Source organism: Podarcis pityusensis (assembly GCF_964106645.2).
Source record: "Podarcis pityusensis genome assembly, chromosome: 2".
Classification (NCBI taxonomy): Eukaryota; Metazoa; Chordata; class Lepidosauria; order Squamata; family Lacertidae; genus Podarcis; species Podarcis pityusensis.
This window is the reverse complement of record NC_138029.1, coordinates 4,842,656-4,867,136: the sequence shown is the minus strand read 5'-3', so window position 1 is coordinate 4,867,136 and position 24,481 is coordinate 4,842,656. Positions and strand designations below refer to the sequence as shown.

Genomic DNA, 24,481 nt, shown 5'->3' with positions numbered 1-24,481 from the left:
CTTGCGAGGCACCACTGTATTCCATTCACAGTCAATGAACCTCTCCAACTATTTCTGTCTCTGACACCCCGTTCCCAGGTTAGAGACGGTGGAAACTTATCCTTTTTCACTCCCTCTCCTGCAGGGGTTAAACAAAGTCCCCCCCCCCCTTTTCTCCTGCTTCCAAGGGGGTTTCAGTAATTATAAATGAAGGAAATTTAGACTTTTTTAACGGCTTTCCAGGCTTTAGCTTACAAGGTTTTTGCTTTAGTCTATATACAAAAAGCAGAAGGCGGACTTCCTGTTTTGAACCTTCCCGCTTCGATGCCAAATTAAGATATTTCTTGATCCAATTTTCCGTTACTACTCACGGGTACTTGTTTTAAATCCAATTGTCCACAGGAAAAAGTCAGCGCTCTCCGGCAATGGCTGTGCGGCCTCACTCCGTGAAAGTAGCAATCAGTTCACAGCACCGCGCCGCTCACCCCACTTCACTCCGGAGCCCCAAAATGGGGTTCCCGGTGAGTAGGGGGGGCGCTCCTGGTGCCCTGCCGAACCCCACGTTCCCAGGCTTCCTCCGCCTGGGATTTCTAGCGGGTCCCCACCTTTGCTGAGCATGCTTAAAACAGAAAAGCAACTATGAAGAATGGTGTTTATGAAAGTGCAGCATTTAGAAGGGCTAAACAATGACAGTCAACACCTGGAATTTCTAAACTTTATTGTAAGACTTCTGGTGTGATTTTTCAGGGCACATCTGCACTGCAGGGTATTAATTTACCTGTTACTGCCTTGGTTTGCATTGCTTGCACGGAACAGCTGTGTCTGGCCCACAGACGACTGGGCTCCACCTCTACCAGAAGCACATTCTGGGCCTACTTCATGGAGGGATGGGCCATAACTTGGTAGTAGAGCATCTACTATGCATGTAGAAGGCCCAAGGTTGAATCCCCAGCATCTCCAGGTGGGGTTGGTAAAGCGTGGGATCTACCAGGACACTTCTTAAAACCCTTTTAGAACTCTACTATGGGATTCTCTTACCTAGATTGTGACAGTGGGAAGCACAACTTCCTCTGTTCCTGGGATTAGCTAGCTAGGTGACATTCAGACCTACAAGAGGCAGCTTCAACTCCCCATCTAAAGCTTTAAAGTCACTACTTGTGAGGACAGAGACAGTTTGCTTTTCCAGAAAAGCTCAGCTGCTCTCAGTTACATCCTGTTTGAAGAACATGTAACGATCTGGTTGCAACCTAGTCTAGTCTGAATGTGAACATTGAGCCTGGCTATGTGCATCTTTGATGCTCAATGGGCCTAAGATAGAAAACATCAGTCTCCCAGCATTTTCTCAGCTCAGTTTGAGTGCATGAACTTAACAGTGATTAGCTTTTTTTTAGTTGCTATTTTGTTAATGTTGTTGCTATTGTTTTATAGATTTTTAACACTACGTTGATTCGTTAATAATATATATGACTTTCGCTATAATTGTGATGTTTAGCTTACTTTTTGTTGCTGTTTTGTTAATAGTTTTATAGATTGCAACTGTTTCAGTGATGATTTTTTCCTTATTTTATATGATTTGTGCTGTATTTGTGATGCTCTTTTTTATGTTATTGTTCCTTATTTTTTGTAAACAGCTTTGAGATTTATTTGAATGAAAAGGGGCATGGAAATACCATCAATCAATATCTGAACAGTCACGAAAAGCACACTTCTTAACCCCAACAGGAAAAATAACCTGACCACCTGCAATCCTCAGTTGTCTAGTCCAGATATGTTTCTCTGTGGCACAAGGATAGGCTCATAGCAATGCCCAGCCTTGCTTTTGGCAGATCTGCACAATCTCTTGTTTTCTCTAACTTACTTTACTTGTGCACTGGTGCCCTGCCCACCCCCAGGCACTGGAAATCTTATTCAGCAAGCTCTCTGAAGATTTCAAGGCACTGCCAAGGGACTTTCAAGTATATCTCCACAGCCCTAAGGATAGATGAAAACGCTCTTTTTAAGCATTCCTTCTACATTCCCCACTATTGCTGCACTCTAGCAGAGTGTCAGCGTGCAAGCACACACAGAGAGCTCCAAATCCAAACACCTGTTCTTCAGTAGTGAAAATCTGTAAGTGAAACTGAAATTCACACACTAACATTAGAGATGTTTCCTCCCAGTCAGTCAGGACCGCAGAGGAAAACTGCAAGGGAAGTATCAGATCTGCCACTTAGTCATGGAACTGGTAAGCCTTTCAGAGTAAATGACTCTGCTGATAAACAATGGGGGCCTAAAGCCCACACACACACACACACACACACACAAATACACACCAGCCTCCCAGCAATTTCTCTGCTCAGTTGGGCAGGCTCGGTTTTGGAGGTGGCACCCCTCAAAAGTTACTGGCTCTCATTCAAAACCTGTTATGATTCAGCACAGCTACTGTGATGTCGCCTGATTAGGTTAACACATTTCTGTTTCCAATTTATCCTGATTAAAGATGGATCATGTTTTTGTTTTTTGCTTTTTTATTGGGTTTTATATAATAATGATATAATAGACGATTTACAAGTGAGAAATGAAAAACAAGTGGCTTTAATGTTTTTAGATACAGAGAAAGCATTTGACAACATCTCCTGGAATTTTATGTTTAAAGTTTTGGAATATATGAAATGCAGAAACACTTCTCTAAAAGGAGTCAGGACAATTTGTCAGCTAATTTGATAGTAAATAATGTCCTGACTGAGAATTGTAAAATAACTAAAGGAACGAGACAAGGCTGCCTGTTGTCAACCTTGTTGTTTATATTAGTTTTAGCAGTATTGGCGCAAAGCATAAGATGTAATCAAGAAATTAGAAGTGACCATCTGGAATCAGCTTTATTTCCTAGTATTCAAATAATTATCATAGCTCTGATGTCCACCCTACTATGCATCTTTCTGAAAATCTCATCTCCCGAACCACCCAGGTTGCTCTTGCAGACACTAATGGATCAACTAGGTTGCAGGTTTAATCCCTGTATGGGACAGCTGCATATTCCTGGATTGCAGGGGGTTGGAGTAGATGAACCTCACAGTTCCTTCCAACTCTACAATTCTATGAACTAATACTGTATGTCCCTTTGCACACAAAAAACAGATGCAGTCACCACAAAGCCAGTAAGTGAAGTTGGAAATTGGATCCAAGCAGTAATTTATCTGGCCAACTCAAGTATTTTAAACCCCAGTTGATGTTTCTCCTTGTCAAAGTGATGTCAGAAAGATGCAATTTGAAGTGGAAAAGGAGCAGGCAGGGAGAGGAGATACTGTTCTCTTGGTCAAGCGTTTTGCTCCATCCCATCTCCATCCCAGCCTCTTTCTTCTCAGCTAAGGTTCCAGGCCCATATTTCCATTGCAAACAAGAGTCTGAAATTCTGAGGCAGTGAGGAGGGGGAATTTGCAAGGGGGCGCAATGGAAGACAGGACAAAGGTGCCTGTTCTGATGTTTATCCGCTAAAGATTGCTCCCTCACAATGCTATTTTGCACAGAAGAAGCAGTGGTCAGTGCATTAAAAAAATGAAATAACCAGATAATGTGAGGTTCCAGTCTGCAGCTTGAAAACTAATTGCTGTAGGCTGTTAATCATTTACCACATTTCTATTTGATAATGACTAAAATAAAGGAAATGTAGGACAGATGTAAGGCACTAATATGAGAAATTAACACTATACTGCTTTGCAACTTGTAGACCTATGGCCTCACTAACATTAATTCCAAAAATTAAGCTTAGTGTTCTGATTAAAATCTATACCCACCTTTCCTTAGAGTGCATCTGTCAATATATCTAGTTCCTGTTCATTATGCTTCTGTAATTACTTACTATTCCACTAACAACCGCAACTCTTACTCATCATTCCCTTATTAATACAATCTAGATTGCAACAGTCCTTTTGCTGTAACATGGCAATTCAGCTGTTCAGCAGTCAGCACTCCAGTCAGTAGAATCCACACACACCCTTTGCTCCCAGCAGCGCCTGCATTCATCTCTAACTTCTTTTCTATCAAGGAAACCAAGGCAACATTCATGGGGCTCCCATCCACCCAAGTCCAAATCTACTAAACTGTGGCTAAGTGTACCTTCAGACTATACCCTGGATGACACTGGCCTTCGCTGCACCCAGGGCTTCTCCACCAGTAACAGCTTCTGCACAGCATCAGGTGAGACAGGGAAACAGCTTACCTTGGCAGTGGGGCCCTTCATCTGAACCATCCACACAGTCGCGTTTGCCATTGCATAGCTTGGACATGTGGATGCAAAGGTCAGTGCCCAGGCAGCTGTGTTCATTAGGATGGCATCGGGACACTTTGCTCTGTGGACCTGGAAATGGGAAAAATCGTAACCGTTATAGGAGAAGATAAGCATACACCAAGGACCAGAATTAATAGGAATACGAGGAGCCAGAAACAAAGCCTCCCAAGTGTGAGGTGGTGCTCACTCAGGCATGCAAAAAACCCCACCACATACTCATGACTCTGTATCTGTTTGCATAGGAGCATGCATAGTTTTCCTCCAAGTAGTTCAAGGTTGTATACCTAGCTCTCCCTTTCCACATCTGGACTGCAGGAGGCTGGAGTAGATGACCCTCAGGGTATCTTCCAACACTACAGTTCTATGATTCTATCCTCTTCTTCTCACAGTGACTGGCTCAATGTCACCCAGGCAGCTTTATGGTTACGTGGGGATTGGAACCCTGGTCTCCCATATTCTAGTGCAATGCTACACCACAATGGCTCTTAAAATAAAACACACACAAAAATGCTGTATCTCAGTGGGTACAGTGTTGGGCTACAAGAGACCTACATTCCAATACTTGCTCAGGCCAAGAATCCCACTGTGAGGTTCTTAGACAAATATCAACTAGCTATGTTCTGTTCCTGATTCTGCTATTGTCATGCTCAGTTAAATTGTGCATTTTTTCCATCTCAGTCTCCACATTACAAAATGGATTTGAATTCACATGTACTCATACCTGCTTGTGCAATTCCCTTACATTTCTGGTTGGCCATTGTGAAGACAGAACGCAGGACTAGATGGGCCTTTGGTATAATCCAGCAGGGCTCTTACGTGCTCCCCACCACCACTGCACTACCAACCTTAAGACTTGTTTTCAAAAAAAGTCAATTCCCGTCAGCAGCTTCAAACAGAGGATTAATTAAGGAGGATCATTTACAGTCCATGGGAGGGGGGTCATGGAGTGACCCAGCCTATCAGTCAAAGTGGTCCACCACACAGAAAAGGACCCATTGATCAACCACTTAATCACAACTGGGGCAAGCATCGTTAACAAGCCACTTTATTTCTTGAAGAAGCTAATAAACAAGCTAGTTTTATTTTTTGTGACTAGCTTGTGGTACACTCCAAAAGGCTGGATTAGACAGGAATTTCTAACCTTAGAAAACCACTTTAAAAGTAGCTGTTCTTTTGCCCATAAATATATGTCCTTTAATTGATTTGGCTGGAACCCAAAGACAAATAAAACTGGGAAGGTCACAACTGAGAAGATAAGAAAGTCTGGACCAAGAGCTGGGAGACTCTAACCAGCTATGAAATTCAAGGGGCAAGAAGAAGCAGAAGACTCCATTCTGTTTACAACAGTTTGCCTGCGGTGGTTATAGATTTGATATCACAAAAGGTTTCCATTAAGTGACACTTAAGTCAGAGCCATTAACTCCATGTGATGGTTTATTGCAGCCTCCCCAACCCGGTGCTATCCAGATGCCAGTGTGGCCAATGGCAACAGATGATGGGAGTTGGAAAATGTCAATCACCTTTCCTACCCGGGTAGTTCTCTTTCCACAAGGACCGATACTGATGCTGAAATCCAGCATCGCCTGAGCTCTGTGCGTGCAGCTTTCTCCCGATTGAAGCACAGAGTGTTTGAGGACTGGGACATTCGCAGGGAAACCCAAATGCTTGTTAATAAAGCTATCGTACTACCAACTTTACTGCACGCTTATGAAACATAGACCATTTATAAACACCATCTCCAACTCCTCGAAATATTCCATTAACAGTGTCTCCAAAAAAAATGCACACATCACTTGGGAAGACAGGTGAACAAATGTCAGTGTACTGGAAGAAGCAAAGCTCACCAGTGTCAAAGCAATGATTCTTCAACATCAACTTGGTTGGACTGGTCATGTTGTTCAGATGCTTGATTATCGTCTTCCAAAACAACTACTCTATTCCCAGCTTAAGAATGGAAAGCGAAATACCGGTGGACAATGAAAGAGGTTTAAAGACGCTCTCTATGCAAATCTTTTAAAAATGTATAAGCACTGATAACTGGAAAACACTGGCTTGTGAGCACTCCAAAGGTGTCATGGACTTTGAAGAAGCACAAACTCAGGGCGAAAAGGAGAAACGAGCTAAGAAGAAGGCACGTTTGGCAAACCCTCATCATGATCAACTCCTGTCCGGAAACCTATGTCCCCACTGTTGTGGCTCCAGAGTTGGCCTCCACAGTCAGTTACGGACTCACGATTAAGACCGTGTTCATGGAAGACAACCTTACTCGGCTACGAGTGATCGCCAAAGAAGAAAAAGAAGAAAGATGGGAGTTGTAGTCCAACAACATCTGGAGGGCACCAGTTTAAGATGTGCTTGAACTGACCACTTTAATTTTGAGGGTAAAGCAGCTACATGGGACCCCGATCAGATCAGGGGACTGTTTGCTTGCTATCATGGGAAATTTACTGCTTGCTGTGCCTTAAAAGAAAACTATATGAAAATGATGTATATATGGTATCTAACACCTAACAAATTGTCTAAAATGTGTAAGGTGGTTCCTAATAATCGCTGGAAGTGTGAACAAGTAGATTGATCCTTTTTCATATGTGGTGGACTTGTAACAAAGCGAGGGTACTTTGGGAAATGACATATGATGAGATAGAAAAGACATTTAAAGTGATTATACAAAAAACAACAACCCTAGAACTTTTCTCTTAGGGATTATAGGGACAACAGTTCTAAAACAGATGATTAAACTGTTTATGTATGTAACAACAGCTAGGATTCTCTATGTACATGAATGGAAGAAAGAAGAAGTTCCCACCAAAGCAGAATGGATAAGTAAAGTGTTGGACTACGCGGAATTAGCAAAGTTAACAGCCAAAATAAGAAAACCTAATGACGATTGTTTTATGGAAAAATGGAAGCCTTTTTCAGATTACCTGAACTTGCAAGCAGGATTTAAACTACAAACAACAGTAAGCACTTTCGTCTGTCCTGACTATGCCACCTGTCAGTCTCACTGGGTAAGCCTGAGTTCTAGTACTTAGAATCATAGAATTGTAGAGCTGGAAGGGACCACGAGGGCAATCTAGTCCAACCCCCTGCAATTCAGGAATCTTGAAAGAGGAGGAGAAAAAAAATATTATTCCCTGCCACCAATGCTCACTTCCTTTTCCTCACAAACTAAAAAGTCCCAACCTAACACTTTTGGGGTTGCTGTGCGATCTCTCATTTATGCAGATGCATCGTGTCCTTTGTCCTTTGCTACTGGGTGGACATAAAACTGTGACACCTGCACTAGCATTAACCCTGACACAATGGCCACCTGGAGAGCCAGAGCTTGGGGCAAGCTGTCCATTTCTAAACCTCAGAATTCCTTCCTTATACACCTGAGCCCCTCACCCTCTCCACAAGCCCAGGAAGCAACTGCGATGGCTGCAGAGCCACAAGAGCTCTTCCCCCTTGAAAAACAGGGTTAAAGAGCCATCTGTGTCCTGGGGTGAGAAACCAAGCTGAACTATGAAAAAATCACTCCACCAAAGCCTTTGTTTCAGTTAAACCAATGAACTATTTATTGAACAGAGCTCATGTGGCTGACACTTCAATTCCATGTATGACCCCTGCTTAAAATTAATTGCTGACTGGGGCTCTACAGGGTGCCTAACCATTCTGGTGCTCTAGCAACCTCCAGTGTAGATAACCTCAAATTGGGGAAGGGGCACAGAACTGCAACAGCATGCTGGTCTTCTCTTTTGCAAAACACACTGGCTCCTTCTCATAGGCAACTGTGGCTCAGAACAAATGAGTTGGCCCCAATGCCTCTTGCGGCCTTATCCAGTACCCCTTCTGAGCTGCTTACCATGCATGCTTACGAACAATCAAACAAGCCTCCGTATGTATCTTCCTATAGCAGCCTGCCACCAAAGAGTGAACACTCATATCTCCTCAGTGATCAGCTAGACCAAACAGAGAAGTTCCCTCACCAGTCTATTGCCCCTCTTGCCAAAACATAGAAAGCTGCTTTATCCAGGCTCGGGCTATTGGTTCATCTAGGTCAGCTTTGCCCACACTGACTGGCAGCAGCCCTCCAGAGTTTCAGGCAGGGGGCATATCCAGTAATAGTGGGAGTTGCCAAGAATTGAATCTGGGGCCTTCTGAACAGAAGGCAGATGCTGTACCTCTAAGCTACAGCCTATTATTAAATTCATTCCAAGCAAACACTTTGGGGCAGGGTGGGGACAGAGAATGGCAAAAATGGAATATCATTTCACTGAAATTCATTTATTTGTACATTGCTTACATGTCTTTTCCCATCCTTTTCTGTCCATCTCAACAGTGGTTATGCTTGTATGGGATCTTACACCAGTCTAGTCATGACCAGAAATGTCACAGGAAAAACTGTGGCTTCATGACTATCAGGATTGTCCCAGACCTGTCTTAAGTATTAAGTACTAATGCCTGATTTAAATACTTTTTCCCCCCCTTCTGAAGTCCATGGGCTCCGGAACACGGAGTACGATTGGGATTCCCTGGTGTTCGCATGCAAATATTTGCCAGTATTACTTCCCTAAGCCTAACATACAGGGGTATTAACAGTGCCAACCCCACAAACCCCACCTCCCATTCCCTTTATCTCCAAATACTGCCTGAGCCAAATCTCGCCTGTCAGCACAAGCATGGGACTGCAGAAGGTCTCTGTCTCTGGGGGCTGTTAGCTGGCCCTTTCTCACGCCACTATGGCACCAATCTCAAGGCTTCCTTATCTTCCAGGCAAAGGGAGAATACAGCGCTATGAAATCTGGAGTTCAAGGACTTGCTTTTGCAGGAGTCCTCAGCCAATCTCGAGAAGCCCCAGTACAAGAGACAACAGTTCTGTTGGTGATTACAGGAGGAATTTAGTTTACTCTTCTGCCTTTTTTGCAAATGCTCTCTTACATAGGCTTAAAACTTGTAAAGGAAGCTATATGGCAGATGTTTTGGAAGTGCCAACCATATTTGCAAGTGGGTGAAAAGCACTACAAACCAACTTACTCAGAGACCAATTTATCAAATTAAATCACATTTCATGTTCCCTACACCTCTCAATTCTTTGCATCTTTGTTAAATCACACTTTATAACATAAATAACAAAAAAAAATCATTGCACAACTACAACATACATATTTTATCTTGATTTTTTTAAGTCAACTTACGTTCAAGTTCAAAACAATGCACTGAACTGTATTCGCAGTATTCAAAAAATGGGTTCCAGTTGGAAACTATTTTGGCCTTTGTCTTTTTGCTTTGGTTTTTATGTAATAAATTAATCTGGCCAAAATCTATGCTGGCTGATGAATGTGCATTCAGTTATTATTCTTGTTATTTTAAAAGACAACTATGTTCTTTCAGGTTATTGTTATTTATAAAGGCACCTTAAGTCAGAGCAATGGTGTTGGACTGCAACTCCCTCCCATCAGCCCTCGCCAGCATGGCCAATGGTCAGCAATGTTGAGAGTTGTAGTCCAATAACATCTGAGGGAACCACGGTTACCCCAGTCCATCCAGTTGATCTAAATAGGTTTTGAATCCAGCTCTCTAATAACTTAGGCAAATGTGTCCAACAGGGTCTAATAGGGTAATGTGTAGTAGACAAGAAGTTCTGTGATGATTATTACATTCAGGTAGGTAGCCATGTTGGTCTGGCGCAGTCTAAATAAATAAATAAATAAATAAATAAATTGTCCCAGTAGCACCTTAGAGACCAACTAAGTTTGTTCTGGGTATAAGTTTTCTGTTATCTGAAGAAGTGTGCATGCAGACAAAAGTTTATACCCAGAACAAACATAGTTGGTCTCTAAGGTGCTACTGGACAATTTTTTAATTTATTTGATTATTACATTGGAATCATTGAACATGTAATCAATCTCTGCTGAGCTACAGCAAATGCCTATGCTGCGTATAAACTCACAAAATGGTTACTTCAAGCTCTCAGAGGAAAAAAAACAGATGTAAGGAACCAGCTAACCTGCGGTAGCAGCATGACATCTTAGGAAGGAATGAGGATACCATTTTGCAATCCTTTATGTTTAAGGATTAGGACTATCAATAAACTTGAAAGCTTGCAATAAGGATTTATAAGTGCATCAATTCAAATAAAGACAGGGATGGAGTGTGGAATTTCAAATTTCTCTGTTACCTGTTTTAATAATACATATTTTCAGAATCATATTAATGCTTTGGAAAATGCAATAATCTGCCTGGGCTTCAGGAACTGAATGTAGAGCACCCTAGATCTATAAAGCAGTGGTGGGAGAAATGATGGTAACTAAAATACAATGCGTTAAGAATCAAGATTGGTGTGATGGTAATCAAGGTGCAGTTTTGACCTTAGAGGTATAGAAGTACAGTGGCCAAGAGAATGAACTGGCCTGCATCAAGGGTTGTTGTAAATATACCCTGAGCACTTAAGAAAAATCACTATAAATATGGAAACGTGGGGGTTTTTCTGACCTATCAAAATTAAGGTGGAGAGGGAGCAGAGCCATATTCTCCCTTCCTTGACCCAGACAGCCTGCATGTTCTATAGCACTTTGCATGTCCACAGGGCATAAACTCCTACGGAATTCCAGTTTTGCAGAAGCTTTCATTTTGCAAAACAGTGTGAATATTAGTGCAGCTATCTCACCCTAGTAGTAGCTCAGCTTAGTGGTCTACTCACGAGAGTGGTGTAATACACACACAAAGCTTTATTGTGGTCTATAGACCCACAATACACAGTACAACAATAGTATATATCAACAGTTGTTAAGATGTAAGATTGACCTTGCTAGCCAACAGAGCAGCTTTAGCCTGTACATACTGATTTCTGATTTTTACTGCCTCCGAGAGGAATTTTGTTACAGCCAGTTTAATAGTATCAATCTTATCCTCAAGGAGAACCCTGACAAGAAAAGAGTCAGCAATTCCAGGTTGTTTAGGATTGATTAGATGCTATCTAACCTGTCTAGGGACACGGGTGGCGCTGTGGTCTAAACCACTGAGCCTCTTGGGCCTGCCGATCAGAAGGTTGGCGGTTCAAATCCTTGCAATGGGGTGAGCACCCGTTGCTTGGTCCCAGCTCCTGCCAACCTAGCAGTTCAAAAGCATACCACTTAAAGCATTTGTGTACCACTTTAACAGTCATGGCTTCCCCCCAAGAATCTTGGTAAATACGGTCAAATTCTTAAAGTAGGGAGGGAGATAACAAAAAACCCTGCTGATATTGGATTCATGACACAGATGGGCCACAAGTCACATGTGAGCGAGATCGTAAATCACTAAAGGCAATATCCCATAACCTCTGTTTCACAGTTTTGATGGCAATATCATACTCCAGGTGGGGAAGAAAAGATGATGAAAGAGCTATCAAAGAGGCCTTACAGGCCATGTTCTTGTTTTTTACCAGGAGCTGATATACTCCTCATTTATCAAATGAAGGAGTAGACCATTGGCAGAATCTTAGCCAATATTTCAAAGCACTTCACATGTAATACTTAAAGTGGGAACTCACCAAAGATTACACTGCTAGTTTTATTATTAGAAATTGCAAAAGGCATTCCTCCCCACCAAATCACAGAAGCAGATGTTGTGATATTCCACAGCAGGAAAATCTCTGAAAGTGCCATATCCACACTAGCTCCCACTCCAAATTTTAGAGGGAAATGGAGATCAGTCGCAATTTGCCAAAGCCTTGCTACAATAAGCCTCTCATTCCTCAAAACCACAAATAACTGGGGCCTAGCCTTCTCTCGCAATGATCACCCTCTCTGAAATATTGTTTACAGAGAACTGGCAAACATCCCGGAAGAATCTCCTCTCTTATCGTAATCTGAAATCAATTGCTCTAGAGCAATTTATGAGAAAAGGCTTTGCAGTCATTTATTCTGGGATACTTGCCTCTGAGCACAACTAAGAACATAACAAGAGCCTGACTAGATCTGAGGCCCACCTAGTCCAGCATCCTTTTGTTTCTCCCAGTGGCCAACCAGATGCACCTATGGAAAGCCCATAAGCAGGCCATGACTTCAATCACTGCTCCCCAGCTGACTCTGACCTTGGAGGTAATGTATAGCCACCATAACCAGCAGCCTCTGATAGCCTGATCCTATATGAATATCTCTACTCTCTCTTCAAAGCTGCCCAATTTGGCAGCCCTCGTTATATCCTGTAATGGGGGGTGGGATTTCATAGAGTAACTACGTGCTGTGTGAAGTAAGACATTAATCGAACAATCAGCTTCATTATTGACACTGGTTCCAGTATTATGCAAGACAGCCTCCTCCCTGACTCACAGCATGCATACTTTATGTTCTTCCACTGTGTCTCTTCTCTTCCTCACAGTTTTTCTGAGCTAAAAAGCCCCAGATGTTGTGAACATTCCTCACAGAGGAGTTGTTCCAGCCCCATGATCTTCCCCAGGTGTGTGGCCAATAGACAGGAATAATGAGAGTTGCAGTCCAACATCTGCAATCACACACACACAAACACAACCCAACAACATCTACAATGAATAAATAACAGCAACATTAAATGATCCAGCAACTGCAGTTAGTGCAGAATGCTGCAACACAAGATGCTGAGCAGAGCAAGACCGTGTCTACATATAACACCTCTGTTCAAAGATCTGCACTGGTTACCCATTTGCTGTATATAAAGCCCTAAACAGTTTGAGACCATTTTACTTGAGGGATCACCTTGTCCTGTATGTGCCTGCTTGACCACTTTGTAACAGTGTCCGTTCCGCAGAACAGAAGCCCCACAATACTTGTTCCAACACTTTGGAACTCCCTGCCTATTGACATCAGGCAGGCATTTTCACGGTCTCCTTTTCAGCACCTGCTTACAACATTTTTGTTCAGGAAAGCCTATCCAGACACAGGTGTGTTAGCATCTCTTTTTAGTTTATTGCTTATTTCAATTTCTTTATAATTAATTGCTTTTAACTGTTTTTATTTATAATTTTAAAATTGATTGTAAGTTGTTTATAGAGATTTTGTTGCAATCATGCAGTACCATTAAATAATTAAATTAATCTGGGGAGCTAAATTTGGGGAAAGCTGGACAAGGTAGCATATGGGCTTTGGGGAGAAACATAGCTTTGTTGAATGTTTTCAGAGCGAATCATGGTTCAGTGATGTATATTTTTGCATATGGACGTTTCCGGTTTCAGTCCCTAGCATCTCCTTTTAAGGTTTTCAAGTAGCAGGCCTGGGGAAAATGTCTCCCCAGGATACTGGAGAATAGACAAGAATGAGTGAAACTGACTGACTCCTTATCATACATGCTGCCACAATATTCAGTCCTAGATGATTTCTCCTTGACGGCTTCCTCACAGCTGTTGCATTATATTTGTAAATAGCATCTAGGGTGTTTGCTCTTGTCTCTTTCAAAAAGGGAGTAAGGTAAGGGTGAGGGGGCTTCGCACATGAGGAAACAACTGCAGAGACTGATCCATCAGGCTTTTCTTATTCATTCTTCTGGAACAAATCTGCACACAGAAACCAAAGCAAAAGCTCTGCTGTCAGGAAATGAATCACTGGGCCCAAAGAAAAGTGCTAACTCTGCAATCATAATGGAATGGATTCTGGGTACTCACAGAGCACACCGTCTCCCTGGTTTGCACCAGAAAGACTTAATTGGAATCCAGCCTAAGATTACTGGTCCACAGATTATGTATTCATTTATTTATTACATTTGTACACCACTGTATACCCATAGATCTCAGTATAATAAATTAATTGGCTTAAATCCGAAACTATCAGCATAGGTGGCTTTTTGAGATACTGGCTCACTTCCCACATGATGGTAAACCATACTTAACGCTTTATTGTGAACACACCTAGCTGAGATATCATTCTCCTCCAACTAATGTTCAGAACAAACCAACCCCCATCCCCAACTCAGCAGTCCATCATTCTATTTATTTATGTATTTTATTTATGACATTTGCATACTGTCTTTCATCAAAAGATATCAGGGTGGTTCACAAAATAAAACAGGAGATAAAAGCACAGATAGTTAAAACAGAAACATCAGAACTAGGGATAATAATTTGTTTCACTCCAACAAACTACAAATCAGTAAGCCAAGAATACACCTTGGCTACAGATCATGGTTTGTTGAGAGTGAAACAAACCATGGTGCCTGGTTTGGACATATAGTGGGGGAGGAGAGCTGAAAATAATGCCAATATTTTTCACATCTGGCAAACCAATGTGCCCTTTGGTTTCAGATAATACAAGGGTAGATGAGTCCAAAAAGTCCAGGACACAAATTTTCACAAAAATCTCTATAGGCTATGGTGGCTCATTTATTAGAAGTAATGTATTTAGCATTAACTCTGGAAGTATAGACTCGATTCTGACCAAACTAAGCCTCCTGGTGTATATTTTGCTGTAGGGGGCTTAGTTTGGTCAGGAAAGGCTGACAACAAACATGGTGGGAGAATGTCTAACAAAATAGTGACATTATTAACAGTGACCAGGCAAACATCTCTTAATATAGTTTTATTTATTATTGATGAAATGCAAAACCAGGAATTGTAATATTATGCATGAATGTCACTACTTGCCATCTTTTGGCCCCGTTTCAACTCATGCTTTGAAATCTCCTAATGATACAATTATAAGCATCTCAACCCAATAGTGAGAATGGGTTGTCTTCAAAGTTAGTCATGCTCAAAGGAAATCCACTGAAATTAATATACAACTGGCATCTGTTAATTTCAATGGGTGTACCCTAAGTAGAACCTAGATGGGTACAGCCCAATATTTATAAGATCAGATACTGCAGCCAGCCTCTCCAAAAAGTATTAATTTCCAGTGAATTCACCACACAACCACCAAACAGAAGAAGAATGAGGAGGTGGTTATGTAGAAATAATAAAAAATTGAATGAATGTGGAGAGGGAATGTGGTTTTAATTCATTTTAATGTTCCTGGAATTACAAAGGCTGAATACATTCTTACTTAACTAAACCTGCAAAAAAAGAAAAAGAAAAAAGTTTGCTCTATTGTACAAACAAGAAGAAAATCATACATGTTTTCAAGGTTAAAGCTACTTGCATGACCAAGGTAGGATTTGTATCTAGGTCACAAATACTTTCTGCCATAGCCTACAAACTTATTTACTGATTCAGGAAGAAGTTGGATATTTGACAAATGATGCTTCAACATTCACAGACAGGCACTCTGTGAAAAAGGGAGTTCACTAACAGATCCGCATATTCTGGGAAATGGGAACTGGGCCTGAATTTCCCCAAATTTCAGGCCCAGCATGTAAATTGCCTCAGGTAGGATTAGCTCCTCCTACTGCCAGACTATTCTTGTGACACTTGTCCCCTCTCATTTCCCAAAAAGGGACTGAGGCAGGACAGCTGATGTACAACCCTTGCAGTCGTAGCACAGCCCTCATTTCTAAGACCTAAACACTGCCAGTTTCTTTCAAACATGCTCAGACTACTTCTGGGAAATTTGGCAAATTGAGTTCTCAGTACCTCCCAGCTTACTCTGTTCAGCTGGTAGGCACTAGGAAGCCCAAGGTTAGGGTTGCCATATGTCTGGGAAATCCCAGATACATCCTCTTTTGGGGAGCCAACATGCCCATCCGGGAAGATTTTTACATTTTAAAGGAAATTTTCAGGGTTTGGGAGGATTTGTTAGCTTGTTTTTTTCTTTTGACTCAGGCGCAGGTGGCTCAGGTTGTCTTCCTTTTTGCTTTTCAAGATATGGCAACCCTACCAAGGTCTACATGAGCAATGAATCCTTCAGAGCAGGAATGGCCAACATAGCACCCACAGGCGACATGGCACCCATGGAGACCTTCAATGGTGCCCCTTGGCAGGGGGCCCAGGCTCTGAGCTTCCATTTTAATTTTTAAAAGTATCTAGCCCGCTTAGAAAGTTAGGAAACAAAATGTAGAGGGATCCTTCTAAGTGATTTCTGTTAAACGAACCAGTCTGCCAACTGCTGTCAGTGTATTTAGCCAATGAGTGAAGTCAAAGCTGTGATCTTTCTTGTGGTGGGTTCAGCTGTGATCTGGTACTCCGTAGAAATTATTTTCTGTGAATTCCACTATACAATTAATATAGAAACCCAGGAAACATTAAGAATTCACTGTATAATTAACTTGCAGTACAATGGTATACATGTCTACACAGAAGCAAGTCTATTGTGTTTAGTGAGGCTTGCCCCAGTTAAGTGGGTACAAGATCATAGAATCACAGAACTGTAGAGTTGGAAGGGACCACAGGGGTCATCCAACTCCCTGCAATGCAGGAATCTTTTGCCGAATGCGGAGCTCAAATCCTTAACTCTGGTATTTGGCTTAGGGTTGACACTGTAGGAAACAGGATTCTAGTACCTTTAAAAGTTGCATCTCTGCAATTAGGTCGAGCAAGACAGAGTTGACTTCTCATGGTAAGCTTGAGATTGCCTTGTTGGGGACGGGGGCAGCAGCGACTGTACTCTCTAACTTTGTGTTGTGCCGTGCCCCTCCAGGGCAGTCATTTTGTGACTGGCACCCACAGCACTCTCTCAGAATCCGAAAGGTGGCCAATTCCTGCTTCAGAACATGCCATTTGAATACAGTATAGGACTTTAACAAATTCAAAGCAATTTGTTAACACATAGTTGGTCCAGATACACAGAAAGAATCAACGCAACCCCTACTTTCCCTGCCACAAAGTTGGATAACCCCAAAAGCTACCTTTGCAAATTAGCTTACACAACATACCAGAAGCAAAAAGAAGATGCTGCAGTAATGGAAACACATTCTGCGTTCACATTACTCCCAATTGGCTTTGGTACCTTGAAAAATGTACAACATAAAGGAGTTGGGGAGGTTCCCACATAGAAAAATCTGTTTTAACTCAAGTGTCCTAATTCCAATTGCTTTCAATAGTTAATGTCCAAGTGTGGAGAAACCTGACAAGATTGGTTCTGAGTTAATTTCACTCCTGCTTGCACTCCCTCATCTTTTTCTTTTTTTAAAAAAGGCATGTGAGCAAATTTCCCTCTTATAAGTTCATTAGTAACAATGAAAGTCTTCTGATTGCAAGAAAAATACTTCATGTTTTTAGGGTTGTTTACTAAATGTATGTACAGTAAATATGCTAAATCAGATCATTCTTCAATGCAAACTGAAAACTTTCTGAGGCATCTTGCCCTATGCAGATTACCAATTTGCACAGAAAAAAATTCCAATTCAGAATTTTCCAGAAAACTCATGTGACTACTCTTAACAGTAGAAGCAAACTGTGTGTGAAACCATTCCAACAGTCTAGCCCTCCTTCTTTGAGTTTCATCCAGCTTTTCCAGCACCCCATTAAAAAATATCTAGAGACAGTGCTGAGACATACAGAATGGAATGTTTATGCCATGACATGTCTACCATATTGCCTTCAAGTCTCTTAAAAGCTATTAATTTGTGTACATCCCCACACAACAAATGAAGTCACCCACTTGAAGGGAAGGCTCCCCCCCACTGCAGACTCACTAGTCAATCTGGCCTGGGAAAAACTCCTTCCCAGCCACTACAATAGCAGACAGATCCTGAATTTCAGTGCTCTAGCATCAACTTGAATCTTCTTCTTCTTTTACTGTTTCTATTACACTTCATATTTCTCAGTGTCAAGTAACCATGCCAAAAAGTTATAGCCTTCTTTCTGACCTTGGGACTACCCTGCTGAATGCACTAGTACCCCTCAGGAGTAAATGCGTGGGGGGCTGCAACTTAGGGTGGGTGGGTGTTTTGTTTTGTTTTGTTTTTTACAAGGAGGTCAGCACAAAAAACATTTCTGTCATTTTCCAGATAAATAATACTGGGATAAAAGATGACAGACAGTAGAGAAATCTAAAAGCAAAATGACTGCTGCTAACTATCTAGGCTTTCTGAAAACTGGGTAAGTGTAGGTGTGGAATTGGTGACTAATCACAACTGCCATCCATTTCAACAGTCAGCTTTGCCTTCACTTTAATTCATTAGCACCAGAAAGTACATTATCTGATGCAATCTATTCAGCTTTGTAACAAACCTTTTCTGTCATATCTGATTAATGATAACATTAACCAAATGTGATTTTGGTTAAATACTGTGCAACACCCCTCCGTTTTAATATTTAAAAGGGAACAAAATGCTTGCTTAGAAGAAAAACAGTCCAATTTCTACATTGGTCCTGCTGGTGTGCATTGCTGCTGCCCAAATAACTCTCAGAATTTCCTGCTGTACCTTCCGCAGATATGGGAAGGCTTGCATGGCAAATGGTTTTTCTAGTAAGAGTGGTTTAGGGTTAGTTTTGCATAAACAGAGCAGGTTTCGGCAGTGATCATTTATTCATATCGGGTTTAAAAACTAAAGTTGTTTGTGTGAACTATACATTCATGTCTTGTCCAAACAAACGGAGGGCTCACCACCAATGTTGCATTCATATATATTTTGTCAGTTAGAAAACTCATCCATGGTTTTTTGCAATGCACAAAAAAGGCCATGAAGATATGAGCGTGTGCCAAGTTTGGCTTACCTAACCGGTCCCTTTCCTGAATGCTCAAACCAACATCTAGTCCACTCCACTTACGGAAGTTGCCTTTTCCAAGTCAGACCACAGGGTCCATATGGGTCAGTACTGTCTACGCTGACTAGCAGCGGCTCTCCAGGGTTTAAGGCAGGAATCTCCCTCAGCTCCACCTGGAGACACCAGGAATTGAACCTGGGGCCTTCTGCATGAAAAGCAGGTGTTCGACCACTGAGCTACCGCCCTTCCCCAACATTCACTTAGCAATGTATTTATTTGAAATGTTTAAGTATTTTGTTAACTTTGTTTGTGTTAAATATCTATTCTGCAGTTGACCTCCTTTGTAATGTTTTATTCTGAAATCTTTAAGACAATATTTTAGTTTTCTGTTAATTATGTTGCTTTGTTTTATTGATGTTTTATTGATGTTTTAATATTCTGTAAACCGCTTTGAGATTTTTCTTAAAAATATAAAGTGGTATAGAAATGAAATGAAATGAAAAAGAAGGAAAGAAACTTGTATCAAAAGCAATACCTCTAGCTATGTTGCAATGCACACATAATTATTTTATTTGTTTGATTGTTTTAGATATTAGCATGCTACCTTTTAGGACAAAGAGCTCACAGGATTGCTTACAAAAATAAGCATAAAAACCACAAGAAGTCACAATGCACAAAGTATTTTAAAACATGCCAGTTCCAACACACTCACCAACATAAAATTACCGTAGTCAGAAAAGGCTCTAATAAAGCAAGACAAACCCTATTCAAGCTCTGTCCAAAGAAAACTAAAGAGGGCATTTGGCAGAGTTCCCTAGGAAGGGAATTCTGATGGGGAGGGGGCACCACTGAAAAGGGCCTGGCTCTGAGGCCCATCAACCTGTTCTTGTTGCCACAGAAATTTCACCTAAAATTCAATGGAAGTGTTAGGGTTCTTCCTCGAGCAAAACATTGAAGGAATTTTAGTGGAAGCCCAAAGTGTTTTTGTAACACTAGTGACACTTCTCAGGATAATGGCTGTTACTGGGGAGGGGCAACAGCTCAGTGGCAAAGTGCATGCATGCTTTGAGTCCCAGGTTCAATCCCTGGCAGCTCCAGTTAAGAAGACAAAGACTCTCTGCCTGAGACCTTACTGTACCATTTGCCAGTGTAGACAAAAATACTTTTGGAGGGACAAATAATGTGATCTGTTATAAGGCAGCTTCCTTCAGCAGACAGCCAGGTGGGAGACAGATCAGAGATAGTATCACAGGCTAAGCAGAAATAGTGGCAAGAATTCTGTCATTCAATTTTGGATAAACCGAAAATTAATTACTGCTGCACAGAAATACTAGCTGAATAACCAGTGTGCAGCAACTGCATTTATTGCAGTATAAACTTATAACCTGGAACATGGTATGCTAAACTGCCAGAAAGGCCTTTGCTCTCACACTCATGTCTCAACACAAAAAGGAAGAACACCAAACTTTCAGGGGGGAAACATCAAATGGGAGTATGCCACTTCAGAAGGGAAATGAAGGATTGCATGCTTCAGTGCTCTCTTATGTCAAAACCTCTTGCACTTGAAAAGCTAGCATGCTCATGAGAATGGTAAGCTATAACCTTTCTACCTGACATACTGACTTTCCACATGCAGGGTTATGAGGGTGGATGTGTCACATAGGTCCCAGAAATCCTCTCTGAGGTGGGACCCAAGTTGCCCAAGTTTAGGGGGAGTGGAAAAGTCAAATGTGAGTGTGAGCTAACCTTTGTTAACATATTCAGAAATGCCCAAGACGTTGCAAGTTGCACTCACACAGAGGCTACATGGTAGCAGGAATACTAAAGGGTCTATCTATTCCAAAACTGGATGATATCGTTGCCTCCATCTTTAGAGGCCAGCGTTAACATTTTCAAGGCTGTAAGAAGGATGTGATGAGTCATGGCATGCAGGGAGAAAATGAAATGGGGAAAGTGGTCTTTTATCACCAATACAAGATATAAATAATTACAAGAGAAAAATTAAGGAAATATACATACATATATCTGGCGATTCATCAGAACCATCTGGACAATCCTTCTCTCCATCACATCTCCAGCCCATGGATATGCAAGTGATCTGATCTTTACATGCAAACTTTGTGGGGCTACATGTCTTCGGTGCTATATAGAGGCAAACAAATGGAAAAAGAAAGGGGGGGTTAGTTCTTCAAGACATGTCATTAAGAATCATTTCAAAGCTAGCCACTTAAAAAGCAAGCTGACTCTGACCGTGGTACAGGGCTCATCCATATTCACAACACTTCAGGAAAGTGTCAGATTTAAATGTGAGGTATTAATTAGAGCAAAGCAGCAGCCAAGAGTCAGGGCGCGAATCAAATTGTAAAAGACCATTTACCCTGAGTAATAATTCATCTCTTAGAAGCCCAATCCATTTTCTTTTATTTACATGCTAAATTTTGGTGTGGAAGCACCACCAAATAAAAACAGAGTGGAAGGTTTAAAGCCAGACTATGTATTGTGTGTACATTGGTTGGTAAATCTGAATATTGGTTAATTGGAACACAGAAACAAACCACAGAGAGCATCTAGTGTGATCCGCCTGCCCCGCCCCCCCAAGTCACCAAGATACAAAATCTCTCAAGTCAATGCATGAGAATTTCAAACTCAAACTTTGGATTGAACACTGACTTCAACCCCACAGTTGACAATGGAGGACAGGTAAACCAGCATTATGGTGCTGGGATGGGTATCCTGCACCCCTTTCATACAGCGTTGGACTCCAAATCCTATCAGTCCCAGCCAGCATGGCCAATTGACAGGGATAATGAGAATTGTAGTCTAACAATATCTAGCTGGTTCCTCATCCCTGCTCTAATGTGTCCCAAACCTACCCATTCTGCCTTTCAGTTGACAATGGGCTTTTGTCCACCATTTAATGACCATGTAACTCTGAATTCACTTCACATATCAGCCTGACCACAAACATACAGAAACTGGAAGCACCCTCGTGTAAATTATATGTCTATGAATGTAGACTATGAGCCAGGAAGTCCGCAGTTCATAACTTAATCACACACTCAATGGATAGCTATTATTTTTCTTATTAATTAATTAATAATTATATTCTGATTATTTTTTTTACTGAGCCCTTCTCCCCAAGGTACCACAGTGGGTCACAATGATTTAAAATACCACAACCACTGTGCAAATCACTATTCATTCAGACAGGAAGGGCTAACTTTACCCATGGCTTGCAGTGCTGGGATTCCCAATGCTGGCAATATGAGTGTGGGCACTATATAGGTTAACCCACCCACCCATTCTCCCAGGTCAAGGTTGCAGTCTCTGCCATTGCTGTCTGAGCATACAGGGGCTAATCAGTTTCCCTCCTGACATAGCAACGTTAACGTGATCTGGACCCCCAGCTTTGTTCGATTATACTCTCCAAGTGGTGATGAGGCACACGGAATAGCCTCTTCTGAAGTGGTGACTGCAAAGGGAACATCTGATGTCATTATTTCAACATGGAACAGTTCCTCTGTGCAAACACAGCATATGTTTGACTAAAGGGTGGCTTTCAGAAGGCTGCTCATCCCTTCCAAGCCTCCACATTTGGAAAACAGGTACACTTCTGTGGTGCGTTGTTGATATGGTGGTCTTTGGAGTTGAAAAACATATACACTGTTTTCAAGGGAAGAGGTAAACAGTGGGCAAGCAACGAAAATAATGTTTCCACATAATTCTTCCCCCTCCAATCTGGACTACTGAATGCTGACAAAACAACACATGAAGCTCTGTGAGGTCTGTGAGGTTAAAACTCAAAGAATGTTCTCCATGATTCAGCTGCCGTAATGGCCAGAAGAAGACTGAATGAGGGGTGAACAAGATGTGCACTTAAATATGTAGCAGGCAGCTGTATTACTTTGCTTTTCCTTAACTAGCTACAGGGATGGAGATAGCTGGATTCTCATGGTGAAATCAGAAAGCAGGAAGGGCAGGCATATCTCTTCATTCTCCCAACAAACTGGAAAGGAGATCTGCTACCAGCACTAAGTAGGATTAGGAGCCTTAGAAGAAAGAGTGTCTAGTGGTGTCCATTTCAACTGAGGAGGGGATTAGGATTAGGAGTTTTAACCCTTCTCCTACCAAACTCCAAATTAAAACCTCCCCCAAGCTGCTACTTATACCAGGAGGGAAGCTTCAACGGGAACAACTGGGAGCCTTCCTCTCAATTTAAATAGGAAGTGGGCCAGATTTTATTGTTGGGACCACTCAGTGCAGGAGGGTTAAACTCTCTTTCCCACCCAATCCTGGTTAGATACACACAACACACTGTAGTACATAATGCAGAACACGGGTGAGGAACCTCCAGTCCATGGTCCAAATAAGGCCCAGCAGGCTATTTTGGTCAAGCCACACCCACCTGCCAACCACACTGTTATGTGTGGGTCAGTAAAAAGGCAAGTGGGCAGGGCCAAAAGATCAACTTGGTTGGGCAGGGTCAAGCACCAGGCTTCTGAAATGCTGGTGACCAGTGGGACTTCAAAGCACAGTGCAGGACTTTTTCCAAGAAATGAAAGAAAGGGTGAAACAAAATAAGGTGGGAGCAGTCAGGCTCTACAACATCCACACACAAGAGGAAGAGAAACCAGTGGGGTACAGTGATTAAAAGTGCCAGACACGTCTAGGGAGACCCAGTCTCAAATCCCCCACTTAACCATGAAGTTCTCTGGCTGATCTTGAGCCAATGACTCTCTCTCAGCCTACATAAACTTGCTTCCTGCCCAATGCAGCCAGCAACAAGGGCTGTAGCTGTCTGGCTTAATATTTTGTTTATGCCTATTTTCTTGTCCCAATTTGATGACTGGGAATTAGTGCCTTCTCCGAATTCACCTGACTTAGCGGTATAAAAATAAAAGGACAAGTTGAACATATTTGCCAAAATGTAAAGACTGATGCATCATGCAAATTCCAATGCCAACCAGGCATCTGTTGACAGATGTCTGTCAACATGGATACCATAAAAGTGATACCACATCCCAAGGAGACAGGTATAACTTTTCAAGTATACTAAACCTGCTTTAGCGAAAGCACAAGGGCAGAAACCATGACCCAGACAGTTGGATCTGTGGCTATTTGCCACAGCAGCTACACAGAACAGCAGCACTTAAGAGTAGCAGACCAGAGAACCCTGGGTTCAGATCCCCACTGCTAAACCTCAGACCAGTCACTCTCTCTCTCTCTCAGCCCAGCCTACCTCACAGGGTGCTTGTGAAGATAAAATGGAAGGTGGGAGTACACTGCCTTGAGCTCCTCAAAGGAAAGGCATGATATAAGGAGTAAATAAACAGAAGCTAGCAAACAGTATACTTCCAATGTAGCACATGTTGAGGGCAAACAACAGCAGAGGTTGAGAGTCTACAGAAGCCTTTGGCTACTCACTGTTGGGGGCAGAATGATGGCTAGATGGACCTTGGCATGGTCCAACAAATGCAGAGACTTATGACTAGAGCCTTACGACTTCCTCTCTTATTCATCCCCAACCATCTGTGCTCTGAATGTCTAACGTAATATTAGACGCTATTATATTCAAAGGACAAATTATACCACGACTGCCTCCAGCCAGGGCAAAGTGGATCTTCCTTCTTATTTACAAGTATTAAATTGGGATAAGGGATGCAAGGGTACAGGGAAGGCAGAAGATATGCTACTGCAGAAATCATACAACTTGTTTTAGGGCA

General features: G+C 41.9%; 1 protein-coding gene across 1 annotated transcript in view; it reads right to left on the bottom strand.

The window, feature by feature from the left end:
- LRP1 (LDL receptor related protein 1) overlaps nt 1-24,481 on the bottom strand; it is a 321,217-nt gene that overhangs the window by 213,533 nt on the left and 83,203 nt on the right. Inside the window, 2 exon segments of the mRNA XM_080996568.1 lie at nt 4,178-4,315; nt 20,778-20,900. Coding sequence (XP_080852694.1) covers nt 4,178-4,315; nt 20,778-20,900 — 261 coding nt within the window.